At 38.8% G+C, this 15,186-nt stretch overlaps 2 protein-coding genes and 2 non-coding genes across 7 annotated transcripts; all 4 read right to left on the reverse strand.

Moving 5' to 3' along the window:
- Positions 1-3,976: 3,976 nt before the first annotated feature.
- On the reverse strand, positions 3,977-5,179 carry LOC140012842 (putative F-box protein At5g55150). The gene has a single exon (XM_072061178.1). The coding sequence runs from the start codon at positions 5,177-5,179 to the stop codon at positions 3,977-3,979; it is 1,203 nt and encodes a 400-aa protein (XP_071917279.1).
- Positions 5,180-5,448: 269 nt separating this feature from the next.
- TRNAD-GUC (transfer RNA aspartic acid (anticodon GUC)) lies at positions 5,449-5,520 on the reverse strand. The gene has a single exon. It is a non-coding gene; the product is annotated as a tRNA-Asp (tRNA).
- A 343-nt stretch (positions 5,521-5,863) lies between these two features.
- LOC140013036 (uncharacterized) lies at positions 5,864-10,876 on the reverse strand. Of its 4 annotated transcripts, none has more exons than XM_072061991.1 (10): positions 10,429-10,876; positions 10,036-10,116; positions 8,166-9,438; positions 7,932-8,050; positions 7,654-7,778; positions 7,224-7,323; positions 6,988-7,062; positions 6,684-6,767; positions 6,481-6,566; positions 5,864-6,340 (listed from the first exon to the last, which is right to left on the reverse strand). In XM_072061991.1, the coding sequence occupies exons 3-10, from the start codon at positions 9,409-9,411 to the stop codon at positions 6,139-6,141; spliced, it is 2,037 nt and encodes a 678-aa protein (XP_071918092.1). In that variant the 5' UTR covers positions 9,412-9,438; positions 10,036-10,116; positions 10,429-10,876; the 3' UTR covers positions 5,864-6,138. The 4 variants fall into 4 exon arrangements, with proteins under 4 accessions (XP_071918092.1, XP_071918091.1, XP_071918089.1 ...); XM_072061990.1 differs by having other exon boundaries at positions 8,166-9,472; XM_072061988.1 differs by having other exon boundaries at positions 10,021-10,116; positions 10,429-10,875.
- Positions 10,816-10,889, reverse strand: TRNAV-CAC (transfer RNA valine (anticodon CAC)). The gene has a single exon. It is a non-coding gene; the product is annotated as a tRNA-Val (tRNA).
- Positions 10,890-15,186: the final 4,297 nt, after the last annotated feature.

Here is a 15,186-nt window from a genome sequence, read left to right on the forward strand (position 1 = left end):
AACCAAACCTAACTACACTAGTGATAGTACAAAAGGGTTCCCCCGAGTCGTCCCCTGTTAAGGAAAATAAAGGAAAAGGGGTAAGCTAAATGCTTAGTAAGTAAACGGGGGTAAAAGCGTAAATTTCACATTAAAATAAACAGCTATTTCAAAAAAATGTCAAGTCAAATGCAAAAGTAACAATACAAATGAAGGATACAGGTTGGCTCCAAAGTCACGTCATTTGCCATGTGTGACCTCCTGCCGACCCTCCGTCGACCATACTTAAGGTCCGTAGAACTGCACTTGTACACCCACCTAATACCTTATCACCCTCACTGGCCAGTCACCTCACAAAATTGCTCGAGCGAATGAAATTGAGCTTGGTTCACAAACTCGGTTCACAAACTTGGTTCACATTCTCGGTGAACCGGATTCACAAACTTGGTGACCTCAAACTAGGTTAGACTGGTTTCGACCAAGCCCCGACTGGTTCGAATAGTCCATCTAGGTCGGAAGATCAACCCCAACTTACAAACGACACCCCGAGCTACAAGCTCAAGGGGTTCAAACCCAAAATAATTCATTTAGACATGTCATGTATAAATATGCATGTAAATTAGGGTTTAGGTCGAGTGCGATGAATTACACTCTCGCCTAGGTACCCTTTTATTCACCTCAAAACACATAAGCAAGTTATATACAAAACGGTCCGAATACTTACTCAAAAAATAAAGATAGCAAAAGTACGAAAATCGCGTCGCGAATGATAGCTAGTAGGCCCCACCGGCTCCGTCTAACTCACCACCGTCTGAAATAAAAGATTGCATCACATTATATCACAAACGGCTACTAACATGCCTAAAACAAGCAAAACGGCAAAATTGGCACATGCATGTGCGGAATCGGCAAACGGAAACGGAAATGGCAGCATAACCGTTTCGGTGTCAAAAATTGTTTTGAACACAAATGAAGCTACGAGTATCGGATCAAAGTGCATGAGGTACCGTTACAAAGTTAAGAGGAAGGGTTACAATTTTCATGAAGACACCTTAATTTAGATCTGAATGGAATTATGGAAAACAGTACCAGAAGTTTGCACTTTAGGGTGACGGACAGGGTCTGTTTGCCGGACCATAACTCACAGCTCACAAATTCAAATTAAGAAATTCCAAAGGCGTTAGAAAACTATGTCATAATGCTAAAACTTTTATGTTTTGGCCAAAACCTGAATCAATACAGAGCAGGGTGAAAAACGGGTCCAAAGTTCCTGTCAGAACTGTCCAAATTCAAAGGCAGTTCTGACAACCGATCTTGTTTTGGTTATAACTGGAGCTACGGAACTCGGATTTGGACGTACTTTATACTGTTTCGAAGCTAAAACCAAGATCTACATTTCTTATGTAGGGGTCAACACCCAGTTCGCACGTTATCCAGGTGAACCGAGCATGACCAGAGGCTAAAACCAAAAGCATAACACAATCCAGTGTTCAAAACAGGTGCAAGTATTTTGGCTATAACTCTGGTTACACTGATCCGTTTGATCTGAAATTTTGCAGGCACATTAAGGACTTAAGAAGCTACAACTTTCATGTTTTGAGAAACCTCTGAATCCATATACAGCATAAAGAAAAATAGAACCCAAGTTCGGATTTGTGGACTGCCCTGTTTCCAGTTTTGCCGGTTTCGAACGTCGCAACCGCACAGTCCGTTTCTATGGTTCTAATACAAACTTTCTAGCCAAACTCATACCAAACAATACTACCTATACCAGATTCTAAAAGACCTACCAATGGTCCGAAATTTCTTCCCCAAATTACCACAAAAATTACCAAACACCAACCACAATCTAGAATCCAATTTCACTAGTTTTTCACTCAATTCAAAAACCCTAACCAACTAAACCCTAACCAATCTAAACTAACTTCCATTTATATTAGGGTTTCATAACCAAACCTGATTTTATTAAGAATTCACCATTCAAATGAGATAATCACACCAAAAGTCCCATTATCAAGTTTAATCACCAACCCAATCAACTAAGAAAACCTATAACAAGAAGCCCTAATTTCTCTTGGTTTGACCGAAATTTCAGCAGCAAGATATCACCAAGATGAACCATTAAACTCTATATAATCACCATCTATATCATATAAGATCATAAAAACAACAAAAGCATCACTTTTCATGGATTCAAGACTTAAACACCAAACTTTAACTTCCAAGAGAGATGACTTACCTTCTAGTTGCAAGTTTCTTAGGTTGATCTTCCAAAACTCAAGCCCCAAGTTGTTCTTCCAAGATTCCAAACTCAAGGTTGATGAACACAAATGCAAGAAACAAAAGCTTTTCTCTCTCTTTTTCTTTCTCTCCCTCTCGGCTCTCTCTCTCTTTCTTTTCCTTTGGTTTGTTTTGTTTTGTTTTATGATTATCTTACAAATCCTATGGTATAATATAGTCAAAGCTTATGGAAGATATTTTCTACTATCACCAATCATATAAAAGCTCCCAATTTGCTCTCAAGCCCTTACACCTTCAACTTTGCATTTGATCCACTCTTGCCCTTAAACATTTGGAACTCTTTCAATTTATTCCATAGGTTATAAACTTAATCTAGTCCAAAACATGTAATCACACTTAATTGCTTCACTAATCACTTTTCTTTCTTAATCACCTATACTTAATCATACCTTAACTCACATAAAAGCAACTAAACAACAATATTGAGGAGGAAGTCAAAAATCTCATTGATGCAGTCACAGAAGAAGACAAATGTAAGGGCAACAAAAAGATGGCCGAAGTCTTGCCATCTTTTATAGTCAATCCACCCTTTTCTCCAATTGCTCGAGTATAGGCTTGATTGTATGCAATAAAAAATTGGAAGCAGTGAGACACAAATGTTGTGCAGCTGGAAATAAGTTTGAAGCTGCTAGATGCACTGGGATTATTGGATTCTTGAAAACAAAATCAACATATGCTTGATGATGTTAAAATGAAGATGCAGACAATCCCAGATTTTGTTTTCGTGCCTCGACAGAGCAACAGTCAAAAAAGTGGGTTACTGGATTGGAACTGGTCAACCTTCCTCTTGTATTCTTGATTTGTTTTTCTCACTTTAGGGATCGATTCATAGAGTAAAGACCACACTGTTTATAATGTTAGATATTAGCAACGGAATAGTCATCATTCAATTGTTGAGAGCTAGCTCTTCATTTTTGTAATTTATGATTATCTTAGGTCTTAGGGAGAGTATCCTGGAGTTGTTTATTAAGATTCACTCTTTAATCACAGAGGCAAGTGGCACTCGTACTTCCAGAACTCTGTAACTATACAATAAGGGAAAGTGACTTGCTCATCAATACTTCTTTCTTTATTACTCATCCAGGACTGTGTGCCTATTCTACATTTTGCAGAGTATAGCCGGGCACGTCGGCTTGGTGATTCTTTTAAGATCAATGTAGTAATGACAATTTGTGGCATCTTTATCTTTTTGGATCCAGTACACCAACATATTTCTGCAGTTTTGCAGACAGTGATTTTGAATCTGCATGCTTCTAGTTGTCTCTAATTTCTTGTTTTAATCATCAGAAGATGTTCTGTGACCTTCACTACATAGGAATATGCTGCAAAAGTGTACCTTGTACCTCTAATGCGCAGCGTTTCCCAACTAGAAGTCTAAACCATGCATACACACTGTTATTATTAAGTGCCAAAATCTAGTGAAGGGAACAAACGTTTTGAGAAGATGATTTCGAGAATATAAAAGAATAATACTAGTTGATTTAACAGCACCTAATGGTGAAATGTATATCGGCGTATTGTTGGCAACATCAACAGCTAATTGATCAGTAATTAAAACCTACCAACATACAATTCATCAGAGACAAAACAAGCTAGCAATCACGTCCTCATTGAAAAGGAATGCACAAGTTCATGAACAACAATAAAAATAGTCCAGACTCTCGTAAATCAATGCGATAAGGGAAAAGAAAAGAAATTAAAATTTTGGGGTGATCCAAATGGATGGGGAAATATTGCTAAGCCTACGAGGGCCCTGGTAGAAGGGCTGAATGGTTCCAGTTTCCAAGTTGTAGACACCCATATCCTTGCCACCGGTGACTTCTTGAATACTCTTATATGCGTCCCAGCAATCATCAGTAAAATAGATATGATTGGGTTGGATTCCAGGGAGTGAAAACTTGTTGGATGAGACCTGCAGGGAAGTAGAAGCGCTGTGACCAACAAAAACGGCTTTATTTCCCAAACTATGTATCTCCTTCCACGTCCCTCCTGATAAATCTACCTCGTACAACTTAAATTCAGTTGTACCATAGTTTGGCTGGTCGTCATCATCAGCATAATGCGAGTAATTATCTCGTGTTACTACCAGCAGGGATTCCTTGTCTGAAGATGAAGACTCAAGAACTAGGTACAAGTGCTTGAAGTCCACTATAAGGTTTGAGTGGTAATCTCTTAAATGCTGGTCTCTGTAGGACTCTTCCGAGTAACGAACCAATTGAGTTATCATCCGAGCCTTGGTGGGATTAGGCCCCGATACATCACAAGCCACAAGATTGCCAGTACAATCAATTGCATAGAACTGGCCATTGTGATAGTTGACAGCAGAATATGCAGCGTTATGGGTCTCAATCTTGGTCCAATTTTGGTCACCTTGCCGCCAGAATGCCAAGTATCCAACGGATCCACATACCAGCATTACCACGAAGTCTGAGGTTTCACTAGGCCTCGTGGACAACACAAAAATTTCCACGAATATTTCAGGGTCAGTATTCAGCCAGTCATCATCTGGGAAGGTGGTACCAGGAGGCAAAGGAATTTCGACGTCTGAAAAGGGATTCAGAAGGGTCATATCCCCTTCTTGTCCTACAGCTAACAACCATCCTAGCGATTCGTAACACTTTTTACCCTTGAGTTTTGGTAAGCTGATCTTGGCCACGATTTCTTTCTCGATCAAACTGTAGAACTCGCGGTGGTTGTCGTTCTCGTCTTCCGATTCTGCAAGCATGAGACAGGGAATTTGCTGCCACAGTTTCAGCCCCTTGAAATTCTTCCTTTTGGCCGCGGCAGCTCGCCATGAAGTGCAAACTGCACCAAAAGCAACGTAATCTTCAAGTTTGGTGAGGTGCTGCTGGGCTATGAGTTCCAGCAAGTCGTGTTGAAGTTTCGACCAATCTCCCATTCTTGATCAGGTTACGATTATGGTCCAAGACAAACAAAAACGTAAGAAAATCGTCTTATCTTAGGGAGGCATAAACCTAAGAGGCGATGATATCGTATAAAGGTTATGGGTTTCTATTATCTATTTCTGTGAAATCCGAATCCTAGATTCAAACCAAGAAGGAATCAGCAATCAACTGGGATATGCTAAAAAAAAGGTTCCCTGTAGTAAACTTGCCTTGTTCTTTTCCTCGGTTCGTTTCCCATGCGAAAAAAAAAAGGATTGGAAAACGCCGTTGCCGGGGATCGAACCCGGGTCACCCGCGTGACAGGCGGGAATACTCACCACTATACTACAACGACTTTGTTGCACTTCGGCTGCAGTTTTGACATACTACTAGTTCTAACAAATACAGCACAACCAACAACATTGCCAACGAATACCAAGCTGAAGCAGTTGGAGCTCATGTTTCTCTCTATTTTCACCGATAATAGTTGTCAAAGTCAATTACTCCTAAATCCTTCAGACATGCCCTTGTCTAATGAAATGAAGAGTGATTTCGGGTTTCGAAATTTTATTTATTGTATCATAATTACGCTTTTCAACTTCTGATTTATTTTTCTAACAATTTTTTTATATTACATGCGTCACGCTACAAAAACTACTATAATGTTTAAATTTTTATTTTTTTTTAAAAATGCCAAATAATCTTCAAACCAAAAATGTCATTACACCTGACAGCAGTTAGTTGCCAATAGGCAAAATAATTACTACAAGAAACTTTAGTTTGGCACAAATGCCACAAAGTACTGCCTCTGTGTTGCTCTTTTTCTCAACTCAAAGACAGGAGAATATCATCCTAATCGAGTTTAATTAATGAAATAAATGGTCGATGGTCAGTTGTTCATGTTCCACATTCACCTAAGTTAGTGCCTCAACATGGTAGAAGCTCCCTGTTCGATTGAGCAAACTCCAAAAATTTAGTTGACCAGCAGGCATATGATGCTGTCTTGATCCTGGTGAAGAAAAGATGGTGGATCATCCTCCTTGACTTGTTCATGTCGACAGGCTTGAACATTCACTTGGGAGCTATCCAGAGAAAATACCATCTTAAAAGACTCGTACGATGCAAAGAAGAGTGCTCCTTGGGTCATATACATGAACAATCTTGGCGTCAATCCCCTGAAATATGATACATGATACATTACTACCAATCCAAGCAAAACCAGGGAGTCAATTAGAGAACAAACTACGGGCTCCCGGAAAGGGAGAAAAAAGTTTGGCGCATGAAGAACGCCTCAATCCATTTCTTCAACCCTTACCCGTAGAGACCCTTTAATCCTTCCTTCTTAGCAATTTCTCTAAGTGTATCGAAGACACCAGGACACTGGTTCCTGGATCCAGGAGTCTGCAAAACACACATCAGATACTTTGAACCTTTGCAGTGACATTGCCAAGAAATGGTTTTCAAAAGCAACAGCTAACGCATCATCAGCTTAACCAATGATGACAACAAAGTGCTAACCTGTGTTTGTAATCTTGTCTTGACAACATCAAAAGGAGTCGTAAATAATGCAGCAGTAGATCCAGCCAAACCTCCAGAGACTAACTGCAACAATAGGAAAAGAAATGAAAAGGAAAAAGGTGTCAATCTTAACATGAAAGGCGCAAAATGGGCTTCTCTTGACAACAATAATGCTATTTCTCAGGGGAGAGAGTAACAGTAGCAAGTGGCAACTTTTTAAAACTTCACAGCAAATTGTCAAGAAATTTATGATGAGAAAAAGAAACCCTAATTATCGAAACTCTTAGCAGGCCAGAAAACAGACCGTCACAAGCGTGTTGGTTTGACCATTCAACTGAACTTGGGAAAATAATTGCTTCAGACTCTCGTATGTGTAGAACTGCAAAAATCATGAAAAAGCGACTTAAGTAACTAAAATTCTTAAACCTAGCTTCTATGAGGAGAAATTACAAAACAATATCTTAAAAGAAATGAGGTCAAATAAGGGGGAAGAGAACTACTAACAAAAACTGTTCCAGGAATTTTATCCCCTAATTTTACCTTGATGATAGAGTGCGGAATGTTCCTGCAGAGTACAGCTGCCCAGCCAGCATACAATGAAGGCAAACCACCTTTTTCAATGATGCCGACCAATGCATTCCTGTTGAAGGACAGAACAGACAAGCAAAAGCATATTCAGGAATGTAACCTAAACAGCATAAACACACAGTTATGACCTGAGAATGAAGAGTAGCTGTGTTAAGAACTTGATCCAAGACAATGCACCAAAGTGAGCAGAAAATTTTAGCATCTCTACTCCGCACTTTAACAGGGGAATTACAAAATGGTAGAAGGCAGGATTTCATGCTTTCAAATTCATGCCATCATGTTGCCCGGAGATAATGAATAAGCAGGAAAATGAGCATAGACTGTCAGATTCAAGGTTCAACTAATGACAGGACAAGCTTATACAGGATCTTAACAAGTATACCAGCAGTTCTGATAGCGTGAACCAACTTGCATCTGCTGCTTTATACGCTCGCTTGGAGTGAAAATAAATGAAGTAGCAACACTGGCACATCCTCCTGCTATGCAGTGGGCCAAAGATTGATACTCCTACATAAAGAGAATTGTTGACATTCAAACTCCATCAAAGTGATTGCACTTTTACCCAAACCCAATCCATCTCTACAACCAATTTTTTGTAGTGCAACCCAGAGAGAGCAACTACTGAAAGAAATAAACCAGAGAAAGGAATCTGCTTCTTACCTTGGGAAAAAAGGGAAGCAAATTCCCCTTTACCCATTCATAGGTGAAAGTGTAGACCGCAGAAATTGGTGCTGAAGACGCAATATTAGTTGAAATTCCACGATAAAGCCCTGTTACACCTGAAGATATTTCAAAGTATTTTTTAGGTTAGTTAAAGGTACTAATTTCAACTTGAAAACGAGAATAGTCTGTTCTACTAAGTTGTTACTATAAATTCTTAAGAAAGCTACAAACCTCTTTGAGAGATAATTGATCGACTTATATCATGAAGAGATTTCTGATCAGCACGACCTGACTGAACAACAGTCTTGATCGTGTCCACTGGGTGGAGACACAAGCTGACGAATACACCAGCCATAGCTCCTGCAAAAGCATGCCCTTGTTTTGCAACTGCAGTATGCGACTTTTCCTTCATTGGCAAGCAAATCTGCATTTCTGAGTTGTCCCCAATGACAAGCTCCTGCTGCTGATGCTTTTCAGTCTCTTGCTGGTCAGTTTGAACTGAGATTTCACTTTCTTCGGTATTACAAACGCCAGAAAGTAGAAGGCATCCTAGAGAATTTGCAGGAGCATTTGAACTTGGAAGCTCAGACGTGCAGGCATTTACATCTCGGACTGTCCCATCCTCAGTCCACAGTGTAGCAGAAGCCCTTGTACTTTTAGCAGGATCATTATTTTGAACAGATAAAGAACCTCTGAGTCGGATTTCATCAGTTTCAGAGTTGCCATTTTCCGTGATCAAATTAGTGGCAACAATAGGTTCAATTACAGACACACTGCAAGTTGTGGGATCACTCCTATTGTGCCCACCATAGTAGTCATCAGTGTCTTGTTTCTCCATAGGGTTGAAGTTCAACTGACATTTTGGATTAGAAAGAGCTATTTCAGTCATCCAACCATACATTTTTTCCAGATCACATCCTAGATTTGAATTTGGAAAGCCTTTTTCTTTCCAAGATTCCTGAGGCATTCTATAACTACTGTGAAGAAGTCTTCTTAGAAGCAAATAAGTTCCAGAAGAAGGTTGAACAAATGAAATCTTGTCCACCACTTTCAGATACCTCAGATTTGCATAGAACACTGGTGGAGAATCCCGAACACTTATCGGATTAACCATGTCATTTTGATTGTCAGCTACCATGCATGCATTACATGCCCTTTCCCCAGAGGGATAGCAAAGAATGGTGCATTTCTGAAGGCAATCATCATCATATCTGAAAGTTGATTTAGAAACTAAACTAGAAAGAATGCCATTTGCACAATTCCATATAGAGCCAAGTGCTGAAATGAGCTCCCTGGTGCTCAAAATCTGTGATGATGTTGAATCAGGAGTTCTGCTCTTCTTATTTTTATTAGATGAAGCAGAGACGTAATCTTTACCACCAAAATCAACAAGCTCAAAGGATGCTCCATCCAATGAACTACAGCGGTACTTAATTGAAGGTTTGTCACGCCGTGGTGGCTGACCTGCCCCAGCCATGATCTCTTCAAAGTGATAGTAAAGCAACTGGCATATAGACCCGAGAGGCTGAATTAGCAAACTACAGCAGTAACGAGGAGAAAAGTATTACTCTCAGAACCTCCAATCCAGAATGCATATTAGAGGATAAAGTTATACGTTAACAATCTTCCACTTTCCGAAGCTCACCATAATTTGGTTTCTAACTGAGGCCAATTTAATAAAGTTCACATCAACTGAATATATAGTTGCTGCATTATGTATAAAGTAGAAAAACTTCCTGACCCAACGCTTAATACCCTCAGAGTACACAATATCACTTAGTCGGAACCTCAATCCCTTTATTTGGTTTGTGGGTATGCCCCAAGTGATGGACTTATTATTGCTTAAGGAACGGCATAATTAGATTGTACTTCAGACTTGCGTATTTAGTAGTACCCTCCATTTTGAGGACTTAAGTTGCAGTCTTTTCTTCAGACATAGCTCTCATAATATAGTGAACCCTCCATTTTGAGGACTTAAGTTACATTCTTTTCTTCAGATATAGCTCTCATAATATAGTAAACTACGGGAAAGAGTAGAAAACGAAAAAAAATGGGTAATGCCTTCAGGGAAAGAAACAAAAATTACCCATTACAAAGTCACCTCTTCCTTCACTTGTACTATCCAGATTCACTCCTACTTTGTCCATTTGAAAACAGCCGACACATAAATGCTATATCGCTCCTGCAATTTACATTCAAAACCCAATCAAGATTGCGACTTTATAAACACCCACAAATTGTATTGAACCAATCATTAGAATTGAGCTTCATTCTCTTCAACAAAACAAACTAAAAAGGCAAAACACCTATATAAGCTGAACTTGACCTTATTTTTAGACATTGGCTATGAAACTTTAATCGCAAGTAAAAGCTCAACTTAATGGTTTCTTCAGTATCAGTTTCCACTTTCTAAGCAGCAAAACAACAGAAACAAAACGGCCCATAAATAAAAATGATTGTATTGGGAAAGTTAGTAAAGAAAAGCAATAATAACCTCAATAAAATTGAGCCCTTTTCAGCGGAGAGTGGAAGAACTTCCAAGATTCCGTGTTTCATTTTTCTGGATAGCTCCAACTTCCAGCACCAAAATTTGTAGGGGATGTAGGGTTTTACACTTCAACGAGTGAGGTTTATGTGCAGGTGAAGAGTAAATTTCAGCCAATTTGGGCCTCTAAATTTAATATCCCATCCAATGTTTTGACACCAAAAAAAAGATAAAAATAAAATACAGAGCCTGCATTCGAGGTGTGATTATCACAATTAACAGTGTCTAGAAGAGAGATGCAAGTATTTGACTTTTGAAGTGAAAAAAGATTCAACATTCCAACAGAGATGATATTCGATTTGTGGGAAAATTTTACCAAAGAAATAAGGAAAACGATGTCTGAGCCCGGGTTCGAACTGGGGACCTCTAGTGTGTGAGACTAGCGTGATAACCAACTACACCACCCAGACGATTGGCCGATTGCATTCCAGAATTTTTAAGCGACTAAACATTTTTGGTGTGGAGAATCATCTTTACAATTTTTTTTTGGGTAATTAAGTATTTTACATGATTTTAGCGCTGATCACTGTCACAGGTCATGTAATGACCCAGGTACAAGGGCTGGTCCAAATAATTTTTGGACCGAAATTCATTAGCCCAAAATGGTTAATTCAAATTATTCAATAATCTAATTACCCAAGTTTTTATACACATTCCATTTCTCTTCCTTTACCGATGTGGAATACTACATTCTCCTCACCTTTTAGGATTTTGCATCCTCGCACAACCCATTAGTGTGACGCCCCCACTTCTCTCAAGAGCGAACCCGAGGGTATCGGAGGGATGCCTGCCTAACTCGCGTCAGGATTCAAAACACAAAACTAATAAAACTATAGAAACCAAAAGAGTACTATTCACAATATATTCAATCCCAAAAGGGTATTTACATCCTCAAAAGGAGTTATCGAGACTACTACAGAACCAAGAGCAAAAGTAGACTTGAATACGGGTTCTTTATACAGATCACCAAAATAAAAGAAATATCTTAGTTGTCCAACCATTACAAACCAAACCTAACTACACTAGTGATAGTACAAAAGGGTTCCCCCGAGTCGTCCCCTGTTAAGGAAAATAAAGGAAAAGGGGTAAGCTAAATGCTTAGTAAGTAAACGGGGGTAAAAGCGTAAATTTCACATTAAAATAAACAGCTATTTCAAAAAAATGTCAAGTCAAATGCAAAAGTAACAATACAAATGAAGGATACAGGTTGGCTCCAAAGTCACGTCATTTGCCATGTGTGACCTCCTGCCGACCCTCCGTCGACCATACTTAAGGTCCGTAGAACTGCACTTGTACACCCACCTAATACCTTATCACCCTCACTGGCCAGTCACCTCACAAAATTGCTCGAGCGAATGAAATTGAGCTTGGTTCACAAACTCGGTTCACAAACTTGGTTCACATTCTCGGTGAACCGGATTCACAAACTTGGTGACCTCAAACTAGGTTAGACTGGTTTCGACCAAGCCCCGACTGGTTCGAATAGTCCATCTAGGTCGGAAGATCAACCCCAACTTACAAACGACACCCCGAGCTACAAGCTCAAGGGGTTCAAACCCAAAATAATTCATTTAGACATGTCATGTATAAATATGCATGTAAATTAGGGTTTAGGTCGAGTGCGATGAATTACACTCTCGCCTAGGTACCCTTTTATTCACCTCAAAACACATAAGCAAGTTATATACAAAACGGTCCGAATACTTACTCAAAAAATAAAGATAGCAAAAGTACGAAAATCGCGTCGCGAATGATAGCTAGTAGGCCCCACCGGCTCCGTCTAACTCACCACCGTCTGAAATAAAAGATTGCATCACATTATATCACAAACGGCTACTAACATGCCTAAAACAAGCAAAACGGCAAAATTGGCACATGCATGTGCGGAATCGGCAAACGGAAACGGAAATGGCAGCATAACCGTTTCGGTGTCAAAAATTGTTTTGAACACAAATGAAGCTACGAGTATCGGATCAAAGTGCATGAGGTACCGTTACAAAGTTAAGAGGAAGGGTTACAATTTTCATGAAGACACCTTAATTTAGATCTGAATGGAATTATGGAAAACAGTACCAGAAGTTTGCACTTTAGGGTGACGGACAGGGTCTGTTTGCCGGACCATAACTCACAGCTCACAAATTCAAATTAAGAAATTCCAAAGGCGTTAGAAAACTATGTCATAATGCTAAAACTTTTATGTTTTGGCCAAAACCTGAATCAATACAGAGCAAGGTGAAAAACGGGTCCAAAGTTCCTGTCAGAACTGTCCAAATTCAAAGGCAGTTCTGACAACCGATCTTGTTTTGGTTATAACTGGAGCTACGGAACTCGGATTTGGACGTACTTTATACTGTTTCGAAGCTAAAACCAAGATCTACATTTCTTATGTAGGGGTCAACACCCAGTTCGCACGTTATCCAGGTGAACCGAGCATGACCAGAGGCTAAAACCAAAAGCATAACACAATCCAGTGTTCAAAACAGGTGCAAGTATTTTGGCTATAACTCTGGTTACACTGATCCGTTTGATCTGAAATTTTGCAGGCACATTAAGGACTTAAGAAGCTACAACTTTCATGTTTTGAGAAACCTCTGAATCCATATACAGCATAAAGAAAAATAGAACCCAAGTTCGGATTTGTGGACTGCCCTGTTTCCAGTTTTGCCGGTTTCGAACGTCGCAACCGCACAGTCCGTTTCTATGGTTCTAATACAAACTTTCTAGCCAAACTCATACCAAACAATACTACCTATACCAGATTCTAAAAGACCTACCAATGGTCCGAAATTTCTTCCCCAAATTACCACAAAAATTACCAAACACCAACCACAATCTAGAATCCAATTTCACTAGTTTTTCACTCAATTCAAAAACCCTAACCAACTAAACCCTAACCAATCTAAACTAACTTCCATTTATATTAGGGTTTCATAACCAAACCTGATTTTATTAAGAATTCACCATTCAAATGAGATAATCACACCAAAAGTCCCATTATCAAGTTTAATCACCAACCCAATCAACTAAGAAAACCTATAACAAGAAGCCCTAATTTCTCTTGGTTTGACCGAAATTTCAGCAGCAAGATATCACCAAGATGAACCATTAAACTCTATATAATCACCATCTATATCATATAAGATCATAAAAACAACAAAAGCATCACTTTTCATGGATTCAAGACTTAAACACCAAACTTTAACTTCCAAGAGAGATGACTTACCTTCTAGTTGCAAGTTTCTTAGGTTGATCTTCCAAAACTCAAGCCCCAAGTTGTTCTTCCAAGATTCCAAACTCAAGGTTGATGAACACAAATGCAAGAAACAAAAGCTTTTCTCTCTCTTTTTCTTTCTCTCCCTCTCGGCTCTCTCTCTCTTTCTTTTCCTTTGGTTTGTTTTGTTTTGTTTTATGATTATCTTACAAATCCTATGGTATAATATAGTCAAAGCTTATGGAAGATATTTTCTACTATCACCAATCATATAAAAGCTCCCAATTTGCTCTCAAGCCCTTACACCTTCAACTTTGCATTTGATCCACTCTTGCCCTTAAACATTTGGAACTCTTTCAATTTATTCCATAGGTTATAAACTTAATCTAGTCCAAAACATGTAATCACACTTAATTGCTTCACTAATCACTTTTCTTTCTTAATCACCTATACTTAATCATACCTTAACTCACATAAAAGCAACTAAACAACAATATTTTTGTCGTAGGCAAAATTAGGGTTTTAAATCCAATTTAAAATCTTAACAAATCATAACACTAGAAATTTTTTCTAGTTTAGGGTTTTCCTAACTTCTAAACTCACTTAACCTATATAAAATGGATCAAATTCTATACTTACCCGCATGAAAACACACACTAATATAACTAACTTTAACCACCACTCGAATTTAGGATTAGTACAAAAACTAGGGTTTCAATCCTAACCCCAACTCAGGGTTTTCTAATTAACCCTAAAACCCCAAATTTTACCGCACAAATAATGAATATCACCTAATATCAAACTTAATAACTGACCGGGGTCTGACAATTAGTATTTAAACTTTTCACTTGGTCACGTTCGGATACTAGAGGTGCCCCCTGTCGAACCATAACCCCCTATTATGGCCCAGTCTCACCTCACGCAGAGATCACTGGAGATTCGCGTGGATACCAACTGTAATGACCCGCATCCAAGGGTTAGCTCAAATAATTTTTGGATTGAAATCCACTGATCCAAAATGGTTAAACCAAATTACTCAATAGCCTAAACACCCAACCTCTTATACACATTCCATTCCTCTTCCTTTACCGACGTGGGATACTACAGGTCAAGACATGCATTCTGAACCATAAGTCATTTATAGGATTCTTACAGATCATCTATCAATACAATCCTCTTATATAGATAATAGATTGTTCGAACATACGATCTTTTGTAAGAAAATAACCCGTTCTTACTAATTAGTCAGCTTGTATTTGCTTCATAAAGTTTTTGGTGCTACTTTAATTTTGTACCAGAGAATTGAGAAAATAATTGTGTACTTAAAAACCAACAGATGTCGTGTTTTTGTTATCTATTCTTTATTGACATGTTAAAATTTCTCATGAATCCAACTAGTTAAACTCCAGTGCCTAGATTCGCAATCAGAATTGTTTCTCTATACTTCCTCAAAAAAACATAAGAGGTTTGGCTATGGGCTACGATGGTTGCGACGT

This window comes from Coffea arabica, chromosome 8e (assembly GCF_036785885.1).
Source record: "Coffea arabica cultivar ET-39 chromosome 8e, Coffea Arabica ET-39 HiFi, whole genome shotgun sequence".
NCBI lineage: Eukaryota > Viridiplantae > Streptophyta > Magnoliopsida > Gentianales > Rubiaceae > Coffea > Coffea arabica.